Source organism: Choloepus didactylus, chromosome 2 (assembly GCF_015220235.1).
Source record: "Choloepus didactylus isolate mChoDid1 chromosome 2, mChoDid1.pri, whole genome shotgun sequence".
Taxonomy (NCBI): domain Eukaryota; kingdom Metazoa; phylum Chordata; class Mammalia; order Pilosa; family Megalonychidae; genus Choloepus; species Choloepus didactylus.
In genome coordinates, this window is record NC_051308.1 from 126,583,215 (window position 1) to 126,603,263 (window position 20,049).

At 36.2% G+C, this 20,049-nt stretch overlaps 1 protein-coding gene across 7 annotated transcripts in view; it reads left to right on the top strand.

Annotated features, from left to right (window-relative positions):
* Nucleotides 1–20,049, top strand: part of PHTF1 (putative homeodomain transcription factor 1) — a 142,141-nt gene that overhangs the window by 86,779 nt on the left and 35,313 nt on the right. For 5 of the 7 annotated variants that reach the window (XM_037826336.1, XM_037826338.1, XM_037826339.1 and 2 more), the window contains 4 exons: nucleotides 132–260; nucleotides 647–919; nucleotides 1,668–1,799; nucleotides 2,316–2,402. In XM_037826336.1, coding sequence (XP_037682264.1) covers nucleotides 132–260; nucleotides 647–919; nucleotides 1,668–1,799; nucleotides 2,316–2,402 — 621 coding nt within the window. Of the gene's footprint in view, nucleotides 1–131; nucleotides 261–646; nucleotides 920–1,667; nucleotides 1,800–2,315; nucleotides 2,403–5,552; nucleotides 5,707–18,121; nucleotides 18,472–20,049 lie in introns of those variants that run through there. The other 2 variants (XR_005215269.1, XM_037826340.1) reach the window with 2 other exon arrangements.

The window sequence follows — 20,049 nt, forward strand, 5'->3', positions numbered from 1 at the left end:
GAAAAAAACAAACTAATGGAAGAAAGAAAGGAGTGAATGGAAATAGTTTTATGTTTTTCTTCTCCACATTTTTAATGTATTATATATTTCTATATTTTAAAAATATATTTCTTCTTTATATTTGTCTTCAGAACCATTTATTCTGGCTTCAGAACTCAAGTCCTGCCTCGGATCGAGTTAGTGCAATAATCTGGGAAGGGAATGAATGCAAAAAGATGGATATGTCAGTATTGGAAATAAGTGGCATCATCATGAGTAGGGTACGGTTTAATAAGTTTAATAAGTTTTCAGGTTTTCAGATAATCTACATAGTGATCAGTAGCTATTTCAAAGTGTCTCCTTAGTGATCGAAACAAATATGACCTCATTTTGGAAAAAAATATCTATTTTAAAAATTTTGTAGTCACTCTTTTTTGTTTGTTATACATGGTCTCTATTAGCACCAATAGTTGCTAGTTATACTCTACAAATATTCCTTAACTCATTTAAGCTTAATTTTTAATAAGATCTAGGAGCGGTAAATCTGTATATCATTTTAAATTTTACTTCTATTTATATACTTTTAATGATCTAGTATTTGATAAATATTGCTTCATAACTCAATTTGACTATTCAATAATGATGGAAATTTTAAATTAATTCCCAGGTTAATGCATATGAGCAAGGAGTAGGTTATCAGATGCTGGGAAATGTCGTCACCATTGGATTAGCATTTTTTCCCTTTTTATATCGACTTTTCCGTGAGAAGAACCTTGATCAACTAAAGTCCATTTCAGCTGAGGAGATCTTGACTCTTTTTTGTGGGGCACCACCTGTTACACCGGTCATTATTTTGTCTATAATTAATTTTCTTGAACGATTGTGTCTTACTTGGATGTTTTTTTTTATGATGTGTGTGGCAGAGAGAACATATAAACAGGTAAGTAGAAAAATAAGTAAAATTTTATACCTCTTATTTTTTTTTGTTTTGTTAATCCATTGCGGTGTTTCTGTTCTCCCTCCAAAAGTTCATGAGGACAATGAAGGATTGGTAAGTGGACGTTGGTATTTGTGAATTTTACATGTGTGATATTGACTGTTCACAAATGACATGCTGTAATCTGAAATTTTGCTGAACCCGTGTGTAGGAATAAGTGGCTTAGCTGCTGAATGAGTTCAAGGAAGGCCTATCATCTGCACTTCGGTGTGCCTTTGCTATTCTTTATCCGGAGCATATGTAGAAGTTCTCAAAGGGATAATGTTTTTGTGAAAAATGGCCAAGTGAAAAATAAATTTATTGAAATTTTATGAGAGTTAAGAACTGAGGACTTAATATATTGAAGATGTACACAAGAAACCTGATTTTTAATAGAAGTGTAATCTGAGAGTAAGCCAGAAGCCTGTATAAACATTTGTGTTTGTGAAGTAGGCGATTTGCAAAGGTCTCTGAAGCATGTTCTTACAAATCTTAGGAGTGTACCATCTTGTACTCTGTAATGGGCTTTAGAAGCAACAGGGTAAAAATGAGCTATTAAAGTGTTTTTTTCCCCACCTGTCTTAGTGATCACTGTTTAGAATTTCATCCTTTTTTATATTTTTATATGCTGGTAATGTTGTTTTCAATTATGTAAATACACATAGGTACATAATATACATTTCACTTTGTGATTTTTTTTAACTTTCTTTAGAGATTTCTATTTGCAAAACTTTTCAGCCATATTACTTCTGCCAGGAAAGCTAGGAAATATGAAATACCTCATTTCAGACTTAAAAAGGTGGAGAACATTAAGATATGGTTATCACTGCGTTCCTATCTAAAGGTGAGTTTTATTTGATTAACAGTGGAATATATGAATATACAGAGAACGTACTCATTGAAGTTTCTGACAGCAGTTTCTCAGTAGGCAGTGTAGTTCTGGATGTTGTATGAATTATGTCAGTGGCTGACAGTCTTGCTGGGCATCCAGTTAGAAGTGATGTCCCCACAAAGCTGATATGGGTAAGTAAATAAGAGCTTAGAAAGAGAAAAGAAAATTTAAATTTCCTAGAGCAGAGTGATAAACTAAGTATCATATCTTTTTCTGACTTTTTGGTAAATAATGCAGCTGAAAATGTCATTCAGTCAGTCATCCTCTTAATTTGGAAAGGCATGGACTTCAGTGCTTAAAGTTGAAAATGTCCAAAATAGTTAAAAATCCTATTGTCAGAAACTTCTTATATCTATAAACTTTTGTTTATAGGTTAATTCAGTAAAATTGACAGTGTGAATGATGGCACTGTCATTGCATTCCCTGCCTGGTGACCTATGCCATTCACATGTGCGTCTCCCTCCACAGAGAAGGGGTCCACAGCGTTCAGTTGATGTGGTCGTGTCTTCGGTCTTCCTACTGACACTTTCGATTGCTTTCATTTGTTGTGCCCAGGTAAAAATTTCAGATCTTTTAATGAAAAACAGAAATTTTGTTATAGGGTTGACTTTCTGCTTTAGACCAAGTCACTGTGTTTTTTAAGTGTCTATACATGTGCCTGTGTGTGTGTGTGTGTGTGTGTGTAGTTAATGTGTTATATTTCCTTCGCTGATTTGAATTCTTGTTAATTCCTCTAACTTCTGGAAATGGGAATAAAGGTATTTCGAAGTGAGACTCTATAAGATTACTCTAATTTAATTTTAGATGATGCTTTTTGACTGATGATAAAGCTTTTGCCCATTATTATTTGAGTTGAAGATTTAGCATGAAATCCACTATTTTTATATCAGTTGTGAGATATAAGCTGAAAGGAGCCTGGGGTTATTTACTTACGATTAGAATTGCATATGTTTCAGGGGTTTACTTATTGTTATTGGTATTTTTATCTGTTGTGCTATGTCTTTCCTTGAAAATAGATTTGATTGTTACTTGTATGTTTATTTTTTAGAAATTCTTTTGAGTGTAGTTTGAACAATAGTGTAGAGCTGTGCTTTTCAATACAGTAGTCATTAGTGTGACTAGTCACATGAGGCACACTTGAAATATTGCTAGTTTCAAGTGAGAGGTGTTGTAAGTATAGAATATCGAATTTCAAAATTAGTACAAAACAATGAAAGTAAAATATCTCATTAATTAGTTTTTATATTGGTTACATGTTGAAATGATAAAATTTTGGATATATTAAGCAAAAATATTATTAAAATAATTTTTTGTGTCTTTTTACTTTTTTAATGTGACTACTAGAAAATTTAAAATTATGTATGTGGCTCACATTATATTTCTATTGGTAGCACAATTACAGAGGCACGGGTTTCCTTCGTGTGGACCAGTTCTACAGTTTCCTTATCCACTGGAAAGTTCCACACTTTGCTTTTGAAGGGGAGAAGGGGACAGAGGAAAAAGAAATACTTTTCCTACCTGTCCTGAACTGAGCACTGCTGCTTTATGGAGGAACATGGTACTGTTTTAGCAAGGGATTGCAATGACTAGTTTGAGTCTCAAACTTTCTCTCTCTTTCCTTTTTTTAAACTTTCTTATTCTCAAGACTGCTAGGTAAGGCAGTACCTGGCAATTTGCACTCCAGCTTTCCAAAGAAAAGCCAAAGGGGGACACAGCTATTTCTCTGTTAGCTTGAGTAAGAACCAGTCCCTTCGGTAAGGAATCTTTGGGCTGTTGTTTTTTTTTTTTTTAATTGCTCCCTATGAATCATTACACTTTCTTAATCAGGTCCTTTGATTCTACCACCATCCTCTGTTACATCAAGGGAGCATATTATCCGTCTTGAGAGTCTGAGTGAAAAGGTACTCTTTCCCCCACCTCCTTCTCTCCCTTCAACTGTGCCTTTTTTTCTTTTCATACTGTTTTCAGATCACCTGCCTCCTACCCCATGGAGCATGAGTTGGGTGTTCTTCCTTGAGGACATTCTTGATTCTTTATTTATCGTCTGCCTCCTAACTCTGATTTTTCTTAGGAGTCATTTCCCTTTGTGGAATTGGGCAGATCTGTACTTAAAGTGGTAAATGCTATAAAAGGCGGTGACATTTTTGTGTTTTTTGATTGCTGTCCTTTAGATGAAATTTAACTTGGAAGGAAAGGAAGAGCTTAGACACTTTGGGCCCTTTTTTTAAGTTTCATATAAAGGCACAAGCCCTATAGTTTGTTTCCTGTTGCAAGTATTTATTTAGTAGGAATTTATTCAGAGCTCAATAAATATTTGTTGAAAGTTAAGTGAGTGAATGAATGACTGAATGATTGAGAACACTGAATTGAGCTTTTGGAATATAATGAATGAGATAGGCATCATTTTCTACCCTCACTGAGCTTACAGTTCAGCATGGAAGATAGATATTGATCAAGCAATTAGTATACTATTTGATAATTGAGAATGCTATGGGTACTATCAGATTACATAGAAGGTGTAACCTAACCAAATTTGAGGGTAAGGAAACTTTCCTGAGCAAATGATATTTAATAAGAGACCAGAAGGATGAATAGGAGATGATGAAATGAAGGGGAGTGGGCATCAAGGAATAGGTTTAGGGAAGAAGAATTGCAGGCAAGAGGGTACCACATATGCAGTTTTGTGGGGTTTTTTAAGAGTGTGGTGAGTTTGAGAATTGAATATTTGTATTGCCAAACTATAGAAAGCTCTGTTGGTTTAGAAACTTGAAGTTATTAGAGTATGCATAAGTGTCTGTACTCATGGTAAAGATAATTCCTGGAAAAAGGATATTTGAATATTCTCCTTGACATCTCTCATGGGCACTACTAAAGGCACTAATAAGTTATTCTTTGGAATTATCTTTTCTAGACTCCACACAGAAACCCTGTTCAGCTAGATTACTATGAAACTAACTTGATTTATATTTATTTAGTTATAATGATCTTAGGATCACGGGCACCTTCACTGAACTTTAGTGTTCTTGAATCTCCTTGGTCACACACTTGGATAATCTCTTGGGTTACTTTTCTTTTCTCTCTCTCTCCCTCATCTCTACTCCCTTTCTGTCTTCCTTTCTCTTTCCTTCTCTCCCTCCCTTCCTTTCATAACCTTTATCTTTGTTTTTAATATTGCCTGTGGATTTTTTGGTCTGACTTCATTGCTGTTTTCTCCATGTTTTGCCTTATCATAGATAATTGGCTTTTCCTAAAAGATCCTCTAAAGGTTCAGGCTTCACTTTTAAGGCTTCTCTTAAAAGCCCACAAATGTATTTTCCAGTGATGGAATTTGCAGAATAGTATGTTAACGAGCTATCTAGATAACAGACCATTTTTCAACATGTTTTACGTTTGCTTTCAAAGCCATAGGATCTCTTAAAGAAAGTTGTTTACTTGTTCAAGCTTCACTTGAAAATTCTGCATTGACCCTTGGGCTCATAAGTTCTTACTACTTTAGGTCCTTAGTTCCCAGATTAGTCTCAGGAGCAGTTTAATGAGGTAAAAATTCCTTGAATGTCCTACATACTGATGCCAGATTTTTCTATGATTTCTCTTCCCAAGATGCCAATACAAACATAGGTTACCTGTGGACCCAAAGTACCTGATTTCATAGAGAAGGCCCTTCTTATTGATTTTTTCTTTGTTTTACTTTTTAATGAAATACAGCACATACAGAAGATTGTACGCATCCTGAATGTACAGCTCAATGAATTTTGACGAAGTGCTTATTTAATGAAACCAGCATCCACATAAAGAAATAGAACATTACCAGTCCTCCAGAAGCCTTCTTCCTGGCCCTCCCTCTTCAGCCTCCCTAAGGGTAACCTATATTCTGACTTCTGTCATTATCATAGATAACTTTTGCCAGCTTTTGGACTTGATAAGACCACAATCAGAGAAGTATGTATGCTTCTTTGTCTAGCTTCTTTCATTCAACATTTGTTCAGCAGCAATTCTTTGCTTTATCCAATTCCATTGAATGAAGACACCACAATTTATTTTTCTATTTTACTGTTCATGGTCATTTGACTTATTTCCAGTTTTTAGTTATTAGTATTTAGCCAACACTTGGTATTGTCAGCCTTTTATATTTTAGCCCTCCTGATGGATATGTTGTTGTTTCACTTTGAATTTTCCTGATAAGTAATGACACTGAATACTTTTTGGCTTTTTGGATGTTCTTTTTGTAATGTGTCTGCTTAAGTTCCCCCGCCCCATGTATCTTTCGGGTTATCTGCCTCTTCCTTACAGATTTGTAGTTGATATCTTTTCTCTATAAAAATCATTATTGGATAAAAATCATTATTGGATATAGTGCCCTTGCTTAAGAAATATTTTCCTATCCAAAGGTCACAAAGATATCTTCCTAAGCTTTATTGTTTTACAAAATCTTTCCCTTTCCATCTGGAATTGATTTCTGTATATGACATAAAATAGGAGTCAAGATTCTTTTTTTTCCATTTATTGAAAAGGCTATCCTTTCCATGCTGCACTACAGTCATCTTTGTCGTAAATCAATTGATAATATATGTGTGGGTCTGTTTTTGAACTCTCTCTTCTGTTCTACTGATCCATTTTTGTCTATTTTTATGCATTACCACACAGTTTTAATTACTATAGCTTTATTACTTGGATAACTGGAAATTTAAGTCCCTCAGCTTTGTTGTTCTTTCTATGGCTGTTCTTGGCCTTTGCATTTCTAAATAAATTTTATAATCTTCTGATCAATTTCTACAAAAACTGTCTGCTGGATTATAATTGGGATTTCATTGAATCTACAGATCAATTTGAGGAGAGTTGACATATTTACAATGTTGAGTCTTCAAATATATAAGTATGGTTTATCTTTCCATTTATATAGGTATTCTTTAATTTCTTTCAATGATGTAGAAGTTTTGTACATGTTTGGATATATCCCTTTGTATTTGGTGGTTTTTTTTGATGTTATTTTAAATAGTATTTTCAATATTTGTACATCGACCTTGTATCCAATGACTTTCACTTATCAGTTTAATAATTATCTCTAGATTTTTTGGATTTTCTATAAACACACTATATCATATAAAAATAATGACAGTTTTGTGTTTCTTCCTTTGCAGTCTTTACCTTTATTTCTTTTTCTGGCCTTATTATATTGCTTGGGACCTCCAATACAATATTGAATAGTACAAGGATATCCTTATCTTGAGTCTGATCTCAGAAAGCTTTCAATATTTTTCTGGGTTCATGAGAGATTGGTCTGTGATTTTCTTTTCCTGTAATATCCTCAGGTTTTGGTGTCAAGATCATGTGACCTCATATAATGAGTTGGGAAATATTTCCTCTTTAATTCTCTGCAAGAGTTTGTGTAAAATTTGTGATATAATGAATTTCTTCCTTACATGCTTATAGGAATTCAATTGTGAAGCCATCTGGGCCTGTAATTTTCTTTGTGGGAAGATTTAATTTCTTTAATACATCTGAGACTATTCAGAGTTTCTATTTCTTCTATCAGTTTTGATTTTTTAAAAAGAGTTTCTCCTTATCTAAATTTTCAAATTTATTGGCATAAAGTTGTGATATTCTTTTAATCTTTTTTATTTCTGTTTGCATTAGCAAACTAGAACAAAGTCTAACACTTCTGCATTTTCCCCCAGCTCCTCAGGGGTCCCTGCATATATGTTTTTATTCTCTGCCCAAATTACTCTGGGATGTGCCACTGTTTCACACTAACTTGTGCAAACGTACCAGATCTCACTTCCTGTTCAAGGTTCCATGTAATCGTAGTGTTTGAACAAGCTGACTGTACAAGTTAAACTGTTTAGTGTATTACTGAAAATGTAAATCCTGCTCCAGATAACCTTCTTCCGTTGGTCTCACATGGAAGTTGAAGTTTTAAAACACAGTCAGTATCATCCTTTATAATTGAGTCATCTTTTTATTGTTGAATTGTAAGATTTCTTTGTATTTTCTGGATATCAAACCCTGGTCAGATGTGTAGTTTCCAAATAGTTTCTTCCATTGAATTGGCTGCCTTTTTACACTTTTGGCAAAGTTCTTTGAAGCACAGAAGTATTCAATTTTGTGGAGGTACCATTTATCTATTTTTAATTTTGTATCTTGCACTTTGGGTGTAAAATCTAGGAAACAACTGCCTATCACTAGATCTTGACTGTGTTTCCCAACATTTTCTTCCAGGAGTTTTATGGTACTGTCTCTTATATTTAGGTCTTTGATCCACTTTGAGTTAATTTTTGTATAGGGAGTGAAATTGGGGTCTTCTTTCATTCTTCTGAATATGGATATCCAGTTCTCCTAGCACCATTTATTGACGAGACTGTTCAGTCCCAGTTGAGTGGACTTGGGAGCCTTGTCAAAATCAGTTGACCATAGATGTGAGGGTCTGTTTCTTAACTCTCAATTGGATTTCATCAGTTTGACAGTTTGGTCAATATGTAAACCTATATGCCAATACCATGATGTTTTGACCACTATGGCTTTTGGATATACTTTAAAGTCAGGAGATGTGAGTCCTGCCATTTAATTTTTCTTGTTCCAGGTGTTTTTGGCTATTCAAGGCCCCTTGCCCTTCAAAATAAATTTGATAATTAGCTTTCCCATTTCAGCAAAGTAGGCTGTTGAAATTTTGATTGGTATTGCATTGACTCTAATGATCAATTTGGGCAGAATTGGTATCTTAACCATATTTAGCCTTGTAGTCCTTGAACATGGAATGTCTTTCCATTTATTTAGGTCTTTGATTTCTTTTAGCAATGTTTTGTAGTTTTCTGTATATTGGTCCTTTACATCTTTGGCTAAGTTTATTCCTAGGTATTTGGTTCTTTAGTTGCCATTGAGGTTTTTAACTTTGATAAAGTTTTTTTGGGTAACTTTTAATTTTGATAGTATATCAAACTTATAGAAAAGTTGCAAGAATAGTAGAAGGTATATATTTTACCCAGCTTTACGAATTGTTTCTACTTCTATTTGCTCTATCATTTAAGCTCCCATAAGCTCTTGTGCAGTGCTTTTTTATGTGTTCTGTCTCTTTGTCTGTGTCTCTATTTAAGTAAACATATTTTTTTCTGAACCGTTGCAGACATCATACGCTTTTATTCCTAAATGCTTCAGTGTCGTTTTGATTTTGATGAAATCCAATTTATCTGTTTTTTCTCCTGTTGCTCATGCTTTTGGTGTAAAAAAGGAATTGACTGTCTAGTTAAAAAGCCCTGAAGATATTCTCCTGTATTTTCTTCTAAGGCTTTTATAGTTTTTGTTCATATATTGAGATCATTGATCCATTTTGAATTAACTTTTTACAAATGGTGGGACAAATGGGTCCCTTTTATTCTTTAGCATGTGGCTATCCAGTTTTCTTGGTACCATCTGTTGAAGAGACTATTTTTTCCACATTGAGTGGATTTGCCACTTTTGTCAAAATCAATTGTCCACAGGTTTGTGGGCTTATTTCTGAACTCTCAGTTCTATTCCATTGGATCTATATGTCTGTCCTTGTGCCAGTACCACACTGTTTTGGTTACTGTAGCTTTTTCATAAGTTTTGAAATCAGGAAATGTGAGTCCTCCAACTATGCTCTTATTTTGCAAGAAAGATTTGGCTATTCAGACCCCTGGCCTTTTAATATGAATTTGATAGCCTTTTCCATTTCTGTAAAGAAGGCTGTTGGAATTCTGCATTGAATCTGTAATTCACTTTGGGTAGTATTGACATCTTAAGAGTGTTAAGTCTTCCAATCCATGAACACAGGAAATCTTTACATTTATTTAGATCTTCTTTAATTTTTTTCAGCAATGATTTATAATCTTCTATAAATCATTGCTGAAGTCTTTTACATCCTTGATTAAATTTATTCCTAGATATTTTATTCTTTTAGTTGCTGTTGTGAATGGAATTGTTTTCTTGATTTCTTTTTTCTGAATGTTCATTGCTGGTGTGTAGAAACACAACTGATATTTATGTGTGATATACCCACCACTTTGCTGAATTCATTATTTGCTCAAGTAGCTTTCTTGTGGAATTTTTGGGATTTTCTATATATAGGATCATGTCATCTGCAAATGGAGATACTTTTGCTCCTTCGTTTCCAATTTAGATGCCTTTTGTATATTTTATTTGACTAATTACTCTGGCTAGAACTTGCAATACAATGTTGACTAGCAGTGATGAAAGCCAGGCATCCTTGTCTTGTGCTTGATCTTAGGGGAATGTTTTCAGTCTTCTACCATTGAGGCTGATGTTAGCTGTGGGTTTTTTTTTGTTTTGTTTTGTTTTTTAATAAATACCCTTAATCATGTTGAGGAAGTTTCCTTCTGTTCCTAGTTTTCTGAGTTTTTTTTTTTTTCTAATCAAGAAAGGGTGATGGATTTCTTCAAATGCCTACTTTGTGTAAATTGAGATAATCGTGCTATTTTTCCTTCATTATATTAGTGTGATGTATTACATTAATTGTTTTTTTTGTTTTTTTTTTTTAATGTTGAACTATCCTTCCATTCCTGGGATAAATCCCACTTGGGTCGTGGTGCATAATCCTTTTAATGTGCCATTGGTTTCAGTTTTCTGCTATTTTGAGGATTTTTGCATTTATTTTCATAAGAGATTTTGGTTTATAATTTTCTCTTTTTGTGATATCTTTGTCTGGCTTTGATATTAGGGTGATATCAGCTTCATAGAATGAGTTCGATGGTATTCTCTACTCTTCAATATTTTTTTAAAAAAGATTGAGAAAAATTAGTGTAAATTCTTCTTTGAATGCTTGGTAAAATTCACTAGATGCAACTATCTGGTCCTAGACACTTCTTTAATGAGATGTTTTTGATTCCTGATTCAATCTCTTTACTTGTTACTGTTTCCTTGAGATCTTCTATTTCATGAGTCAGTTTAGGTAATTTTCATGTGTAAATGTAGGAATTTGTCCATTTCATACAGATTATCTCATCTGTTAGTGTATAAAAAGGATATTAGTATCCTCTTAACATCCATTTTACTTCTGTAGGGTCGGTAGTAATGCCTTCCCCCTCAGTTTTTTTTTTTTTTTAATTGAGATTGTTCATATACCATACAGTTATCCAAAGATCCAAAGTATACAATCACTTGCCCCAAGTACCATCATATAGCTTTGCATCCATCACCACAATTAATTTTTGTTCAATTTTTAGAACATTTTCATTACTCCAGAAAAGAAATAAAGACAAAAAAAAGGAAATTCAATTCCTCCCATATCCCTAACCAATCCCCCTCCAGTGTTGACTCGTAGTATTGATATAGTACATTTGTTACTGTTTATGAAAGAACGTTGAAATACTACTAACTGTAGTATATAGTTTGCAATAGGTATATATATTTTTTCCTGTATACCCCTCTATTAATAACTTCTAGTTGTAGTGTCATACATTTGTTCTGGTTCATGAAAGAGATTTCTAATATTTGTATAGTTAATCTTGGACATTGCCCACCACAAGGTTTACTGTTTTATATGTTCCCATCTTTTAACCTCCAACTTTCCTTCTGGTGACATGCGTGACTCTGAGCTTCCCCTTTCCACCGCATTCACGCACCATTCAGCACTTAGTTATTCTCACAACATGCTACTGTCTGTCACCTCTGTTCATTTCCAAATATTTAAGTTCATCTTAGTTAATGTTCTGCTCATACTAAACAACCACTCCCCAGTCTTTAGCCTCGTTTTATATCTTGGTAACTTATATTTCTTGTCTATGAGTTTACATATTATAATTAGTTCCTATCAGTTGGACCCTGCAATATTTGTCCTTATGTGTCTGGCTTATTTCACTCAGTATATTGCCCTCAAGGTTTCATCATCAACCCATTTTTTTTAAGATGGTTTTATTCACACACCATACATTGCATCCTAAGTGAACAATCGATGGTTCCCTGTATAGTCACGTATTTATGTGTTCACCACCCTCACTGCTGTCTACATAAGGACATCTACATTTCTTCCACAAAGCAGGAGGAAGAGTCAAAGAAGGTGGAGAGGCAAAAGAAAGAGAGAAAACAAACAAACAAACACAAAACACATGACAGCTAGGAAGCAGCAAAGGGAAAGTGTTCTAGTTTGCTAATGCTGCCGGAATGCAAAACACCAGAAATGGACTGGCTTTTATAAAAGGGGTTTATTTGGTTGCACGGTTACAGTCTTAAGGCCATAAAGTGTCCAGAGTAACACATTAACATTCAGGTACCTTTGCTGCAGGATGGCTAATGGTGTCTGGAAAACCTCTGTTAGCTGGGAAGGCACGTGGCTGGTGTCTGCTTGCAAGTTCTGGTTTCAAAATGGCTTTCTCCCAGAACGTTCCTCTCTAGGCTGCAGTTCCTCAAAAATGTCACTCGTAGTTGCACTTGGGGTATTTATCTTCTCTTAGCTTCTCTGGAGCAAGAGTCTGCTTTCAACGGCCATTTTCAAACTGTCTCTCAACTGCAGCTACTCTCTCAGCTTCTGTGCATTCTTCAAAGTGTCCCTCTTGGTTGTAGCTCCTGTTCAAAATGTGACTCTCAGCTGCACTGAGTTCCTTCTGTTTGTCAGCTCATTTATATAGCAGCACTCATCAAGGCCCACCCTAAATGGGTGGGGCAATGCCTCCATGGAAATGTCTCATCAGAGTTATCACCTACAGTTGGGTGGGGCACATTTCCATGCAAACAACCTAATCCATACGTTCCAACCTAATCCCCACTAATATGTCTGCCCCACAAGATTGCATCAAAGAATATGGCTTTTTCTGGGGGACATGATACATTCAAACCAGCACAGAAAGATAACCTTAGATCAAAGTAGAATAAAGAGTCAGACAACACCACCAATGGCAAGAGCCTCATACCCTTCCACTATGCCCCCCTATTATCTGCATTTACCTTGGTATATTGCCTTTGTTATATTAAAGGAAGCATAATACAATGATTCTGTTAATTATAGTCTCTAGTTTACGTTGATTGTATTTTTCCCCCACCTTCCTGTTTTTAACACCTTGCAAGGTTGAAATTCATTTGTTCTTCCTCTTGAAAAATCATATTTGTACATTTTTATCACAGTTGTTGAAGACTCTAGGTTTCACTGAGTTATACAGTCCCAGTCTTTATCTTTCCTGTTTTCTTCTGGTGTCCCACATGCTCCTAACCTTCCTCTTTCAACCATATTCATAGTTACCTTTGTTCAGTGTACTTACATTGCTGTGCTACCATCACCCAAAATTGCATTCCAGACCTCTCACTCCTGTCTTTTTCTACCAGTCTGTAGTGCTCCCTTTAGTATTTCCTCTCATTGTCTGTCAGAGAACATTTTGAACTCTCCTGCATATTTGAAGGACAGTTTTGCTGGATATAGGATTCTTGGCTGGTGGTTTTTCTCTTTCAGTATTTTAAATATATCACACCACTTCCTTCTTGCCTCCATGGTTTCTGCTGAGAAATCTGCACAGTCTTACTGAGCTTCCTTTGTATGTGATGGATCGCTTTTCTCTTGCTGCTTTCAGGATTCTCTTTTTGTCTTTGATGCTTGATAATCTGATTATTAAGTGTCTTGGCATAAACCTATTCAGATCTCTTCTGTATGGGGTTCACTGCATTTCTTGAATCTGTCTTTCTTAAGAGATGGGAAATTTTCATTGATTATTTCCTCTATTATTGCTTCTGCCCCTTATCCCTTCTCTTCTCCTTATGGGACACCAGTGACACATACATTCTTGTATTTCATTTTGTCCTTAAGTTCCCGGAGACGTTGCTCGTAGTTTTCCATTCTTTTCTCTATCTGTTCTTTTGTGTGTAGGCTTTCTGGTGCCTTGTTCTCCAGTTCCTGTGTGTTTTCTTCTGCCTCTTGAGATATGCTGTTGTGTGTTTCCATTGTGTCTTTGGTCTCTTGTGTTGTGCCTTTCATTTCCATAGATTCTGCCAGTTTTTTTAAACTGTCAATTTCTGCCTTATGTACACCTAGTATTTTCTTTATAGCCTTTATCTCTTTTGCCATATCTTCTTGAAACCTTTTTAATTGATTTAGCATTAATTGTTTCAATTCCTGTATCTCAGTTGAAGTGTAAGTTTGTTCCTTTGACTGAGCCATAACTTCATTTTTCTTAGTGTAGATTGTAGTTTTCTGTTGCCTAGGCATCTGAGCTCCTTGGTCACCCCAGTCAGGTTTTCCCAGACGAAAGCAGGCTCAGGTCCCAGGAGGAAATATTCAGTATCTGGTTTCCCGGATGGTGTGTCTTAGAGGATTGACACACCCTGTGCTTTTCTGCCCAGCAGGTGCGACTGTCAGCGTGTCACTCTGGGCTGGTGTAAGAGATGTGGCCAGGGGCTGTATTCCCCCAGACTCTGGGGTCTGGTTCTGAATGGAAGGCGGGTAGTGGAGCTGGGCCACACCTCTTTTCTCTTGGGAAGCTATGCCCCCTAGAGAGAGGTCATTTGCATATAATAAGATTCTTTGTTTCTCTTACTCTGCTATCTCTACCCTTGTCTGGGTCAGAGTGCTGTGAGTTTCAAGTGGCTGAGGCTTTCTCTACTGCAGAGCACTGCGATCTGAAAACGGTTTAGGCTTTCTCCGCTGAGCCGCCCAGGTTGACAGACAGAGAAAGAGACAGGAAGCCCCTTTTCAGGGTCAATCTTTGGTCCCCAGATTCACCCATCGGCCAGAGATAGCACCTGATCCTTTGGGATCCCCGTCCCAAGACAGATACATCCCCTGACTCTCCAAGGTCAGTCATCTCCAAAAGCCTTTGTCTGCTTGTTGGGGATTCGCAGTCTGTACTGAGCAGTTAACATTAAAACCCCAGTTGGAGCTGGGCTGAGGTATATTCACTTGTTTAGACAGTGCTGCTCTCTAGCACCGCCAGGCTTCCATGAGGGAGGGGCTCTCGGCTCGGGTCTGCAGTTTTTACTTACAGATTTTATGCTGCAATCTCGGGCATTCCTCCCATTTCAGGTTGGTGTATGATGAGTGGATGGTCACGTTTGTCTCCCCGCAGTTATTCCGGGTTATTTACTTGTTGTTCCTGTTGTTTATTAGTTGTTCCAGGGGTACTAACTAGCTTCCACTCCTCTCTATGCCACCACCTTAGCTCCTCCCCTCCCCATCATTTCTGATGTTAGCTATTGTGTCCATTCTCTTTTTTACTTTGTCATTCTAGCTAAAGGTTTGTCAATTTTCTTCTCAAAGAACTGACTTTTGATTTTACTGGTTTTGCATATTTTTTTCTATTTTCTATTTATCTCCACTCTAATCCTTACTGTTTCCTTCCTTTTGCTCACTTTGGGTTTAGTTTATTCCTCTTTTCCTAGTTCTTCCAGTGTGAGGTTAGCTTGTTATTTGAGATCTTTTTTCTTTTTTAATGTAAAAATCTACAGCCATACCTTTCCCTCTGAGCACTGCCTTTGCTGCATACCATAAGTTCTGGTATGTTGTATTATCAATTTCATCTTCCTCAAGGTATTTCCTAATTTCCCTTGTAATGATTTTTCCTTTGACTCATTGGTTATGTAAGCATTTTGGCTAATTTCCACATATTTGTAAAAGTTCCAGTTCTCCCTATGTTACTGATTTCTAGTTTCATTCCACTGTGGTCACAGAAGATACTTTGTGTGATTTCAATATTTTAAATTTATTGCAACTTGTTTTGTGACCTAACTTATGGGTCTATACTGGAGAATGATTCTGCTATTGTTCGGTGAAGTACTTGTTAGATCTAGTTGATTTAAAGTATTATTTAAGTACTATATTTCCTAACTGATCTTTTGTCTAGATTTCCATCCATTATTGAAACTGGTGTATTGAATTCTCCTACCATTAATGTAGAACAGTCTGTTTTTCCCTTCAAATCAGTCAATATTTTCTTCATATATTTGGGGGCTCTGCCATTAGGTGTATATATATATTTATAATTGTTATGTCTTCTTGTTGAACTGACCCTTTTCTCAATATTAGTGCCCTTGTTTGTCCCTTTTAACAGTTTTTTACCTAAAGTCTGTTTTGTCTGATGTTACTATAGCCACCCCAGCTTTCTTTTAGTTACTATTTGCATATAATATTTTTTTTTCATCCTCTCACCCTCAACTTATTTATGTCTTTGTGTCTAAGGTGAGTCTTCTGTAAACAGCATGTAGTTGGGTCGTGCTTTTTTTAATCCATTCTGCCAGTCTCTCCCTTTTGACTGGAGAGTTTAGTCCACTTAAAGTAACTACTGATAATGTAGACCTTACTTCTGCCATTTTGCTGTTTGTTTCTTGTGAGCACTTATACTGTTTTTGTCCCTTATTTCTTCGCTTATTGCCTAGTTTTGTATTTAGTTGATTTTTTGTGGTGAACCATTTCAAATCCCTCCTCATTTCCTTCTGTGTATATTTTTCAGATATTTTCTTTGTGTTTAACATGGGGCTTTACTTTAACACCCAAATCTTTAACAGTCTTGTTTGATTTGATGCCAGCTTAACTTCAATAACATACACAAACTTTTTTCTTATACCCTTTTATCCCCCTCTTTACGTTGTTTCTGTTACAGATTACTTCTTTATACATTGTGTGTTAAAAACCATAGATTCATCATTTATTTTTAATGCAATCGAATTTTAGATTATGGAGGAAGTAAAAAGTGGAGTTACAAATGAAACATTTAGTACTGGCATTTATATTTACCCATATAGTTACTTTTACCAGAGATCATTATTTTTTCGTAGGGCATCAAGCAACTGTTTAGTGTCCTTTCTACCTTGAGAACTCCCTTTTGCATTTCTTGTAAGGCCAGTCTAGTGTTGATGAACCCCCTTAGCTTTTGGTTATCTGAGAATGTCTTAATCTTTCCTTCCTTTTTGAAAGATAGTTTTGCTGCAAATAGAATTCTTGTTGCCAGTTTTTTTCTTTCAGCACTTTAAATATATTATCCAACAGCTTTCTTGCCTCCATTGTCTCTGTTGAGAAATGGCATGTCATCTTATTAAAGATCCCTTGTACACGATGAGTTGCTTCTCTCTTACTACTTTATGATTCTCATTTCTGGGATTTGACAGTTTGATTATAATATGTCTTGGGTTCAATCTCTTTGAGTTTATCCTACTTGGAGTTTATTGAGCTTTTTGGATATATATATTCATGTCTTTTGTTAAATTTGGGAAATTTTTAGCCATTGTTTCTTCAAATATTCTGTACCTTTCTTTCTTTCTTCTCCTTCTGGGATTCCCGTATAAATACATTGATATGCTTGATGGTACCCCAGAGTTCTCTTAGGTTCTGTTCACTTTTCTTCATTATTTTTTCTTTTTGCTACTCAAACTGGGTAACTTCAGTTGTCCTATCTTCACATTTGCTGATTATTTCTTCTGCCCACTCCAATCTGCTGCTGAACTCCTTGAGGGAATTTTTTTAAATTCCATTATTGTGGTCTTCAGTTCCAGTGTTTCTCTTTGAGCTCCCTTTTATGATTTTTTTCTCTGTATTGAAATTCTCCTTTTGTTCATATGTTTTTTCCTGATTTTCTGTAGTTCTTTGTTTTCATTTTCCTTTAGCTCTTTGTGCATTTTTAAGACCATTTTTTTTTAAGTTTTTGATATGTCAAAATTCTGGGTGTCCTCATTAATCATTTCTGTTGCTTTATTTTGTTCTTTGAATGGGACACTATCTCCTGTTTTATTTATAAGTTTTGTTATGTTTTCTGCAAACTGGAAATTTGAATATTTTCATCTTTTAAATTTGGAATTTAGTCGCTGAAATGTGTGGTCCTTAAACTTGTATCCAGTTAGTGATGACAGAGATTTCCTTGAATACCAAGAGCTAACAAAAACAAAATGAAAGAAAACATCTTTTCCAGCTTTACAGTTAGCCTCAAGAACATTCCAAGTGGAAAGCATAGGGTCCTCTGCAGTCTTTTCTGAGCACTGTCTTGTCTTAGAGATGTGTTCATGGCTTTATGAACTCCCTCAGTATATGAATCTTTTAAGTGCCCCAGTTTCCCCTGGAAATGTGTAGTCTATCCTCCTGGAACTAGTGCTACATTGTATGTCTTAAGGGCAGTAACCATTGCCCCTGGGAGCTGCGGTTTGATTATTATTTTTTTTTTTAAACAACATTTTAGTTGCCCTGTGAACTTTTATGTCCATAGGAAGTTATAGGACTGGAATACAGAGACACATGTCCTGGTTCAGTTCTTCAGGCTGCCAGTGGATTGGTACACACATGCACACCAGTAAAGGCACTGTGAGATTTTTCCTACCATTTTTATGTTGCCTTTTTCTAGATTTGTGCTCACCCAGTTAATACAACACTTTGACTGTTTTCTGGAGCTCTGAGAAAGATGGTTTGGCCAGTGTTTGCCTGGAATTCAAAAATTCTGTGAGGAGACTGAACCCTGGAACATCTCACTCCAGTATCTTGCTGATGTCACCTCCACTTCATTCCTTTTAATGGCTCAATAATATTCCTTTGTATGTATATAAGATATTTTGTTTATCCATTCATCTGCCGATGAAAACTTGGGTTGCTTTCTGTCTTTTGGCTATTGTAACTAATGCTGCTATGAACATGGGTGTACAAGTAACTGTTTGAGTCTCTATTTTAAATTCTTTTGCATATGTACTTAGCGTAGAATTCCCGAGTCATAGAGAAATTCTATGTTTAGCTTTTTTGAGGAAACTATCACTATCATTTTTGAAGGATATTTTCACTGTGTATGGAATCGTAGATTGCCAGTTCTTTTCTTTTTTTTAATCCAATTTTATTGAGATGTATTCACAAATGATACAGTCATCCATAGTGTAAAATCAGTTGTTCACAGTACTATTATATAGTTGTGCATTCATCACCATGATCAATTTTTGAACATTTTCATTACCACAAAAAAAGAATAAGAATAAAAATTAAAGTAAAAAAATAACACCCAAAACATCCCATACCCACCATTCCTCCCTATTATTCATTTACATTTTGTCCTCATTTTTCTACTCATTTGTCCATACACTGGATAAAGGGAGTGGGATCCACAAGGTTTTCATAATCACATGGTCACCCAGTGTAAGCTATATAGTTATACAATCATCTTCAAGAATCAAGGCTACTGGGTTGCAGTTCAACAGTTTCAGGTATTTCCTTCTAGCTATTCCAATACAGTAAAAACTAAGAAGGGGTATCTGTATAATGCATAAGAATAACCTCCAGAATGACCCCTCAATTCTATTTGAAGTCTCTCAGCCACTGAAACTTTGTTTTGTGTCATTTCTCTTCCCCCTTTTGGTCCAAGAAGGCTCTCTCAATCCACAGTGCCAGGGCCAAGCTCATCCCTGAGAGTCATGTCCCATGTTTCTAGAGAGATATACACCCCTGGGAGTCATGTCCTACCTATAGGGAAGGGCAATGAGTTTACCTGCAGAGTTGGCTTAGAGAGGCCACATCTAAGCAACAAAAGAGGTCAGCAAGACCTGGGCTTGTTTTAGAGCCCTGCTTTGACAGTTGGGTTGTCCGTATTTCTCAGCCAAAATCGTGCTGGGTTTCTGTGCAGGGTGTGTAGACCACATCCTGTTGTCCTAATAAAAGGTCTGGAGCATCTTTTTAAAGATGTTTCTATTCCTTTGCACTTTCCGGACTGTCCAGCAGATGGTGCTGTTTGGTAAATTAATCATCCTCAGGGGCTGCTTTGCCTCCAAGCACAGGCTCTGTCTACACAGGTGAGCTGAAACTGTGGGTTTCCTGTGCCCTCACTTCACCATCCAAAATCTGGTGTGATGCAGGGCTATACCTGTGGCAGAGGACTCCAACAGCAGACCCACTACTCCAGCCATCCCCAAGACAGGGAAAAGGCCACCAGTTGCTGCTTCCCTCAAGGGTGGGGAAGGGTTTTCAGACCCAGGGCTGAAAACAGTCTCTGTCCATGTTTTCTTGGTCTCTTTGTCCCTCACTGACCTGGGCCTTGAAATATCCTCTCCTGTCCCCCAGGTCTTCAAACAGTTGGGGTATGTCTCACTGCTGTGAGAGATTTTAAAATCTGTGTCCCTGGTGGGAGGGGGTCCCATCTGCTCATTCTGTGCCTTTCCCACACTGAGCCTGAGTGACAGGGAGGGGAGAGGACTGCCTGGTCTGGGATGGAAGATTCTTATCTGGTATTTCTTCTCTTTCTTTAGTTCGGCATCTTCAGGGTCCTTCTCCAGTCTGTATCCTCCTCCAGAGTTTCAA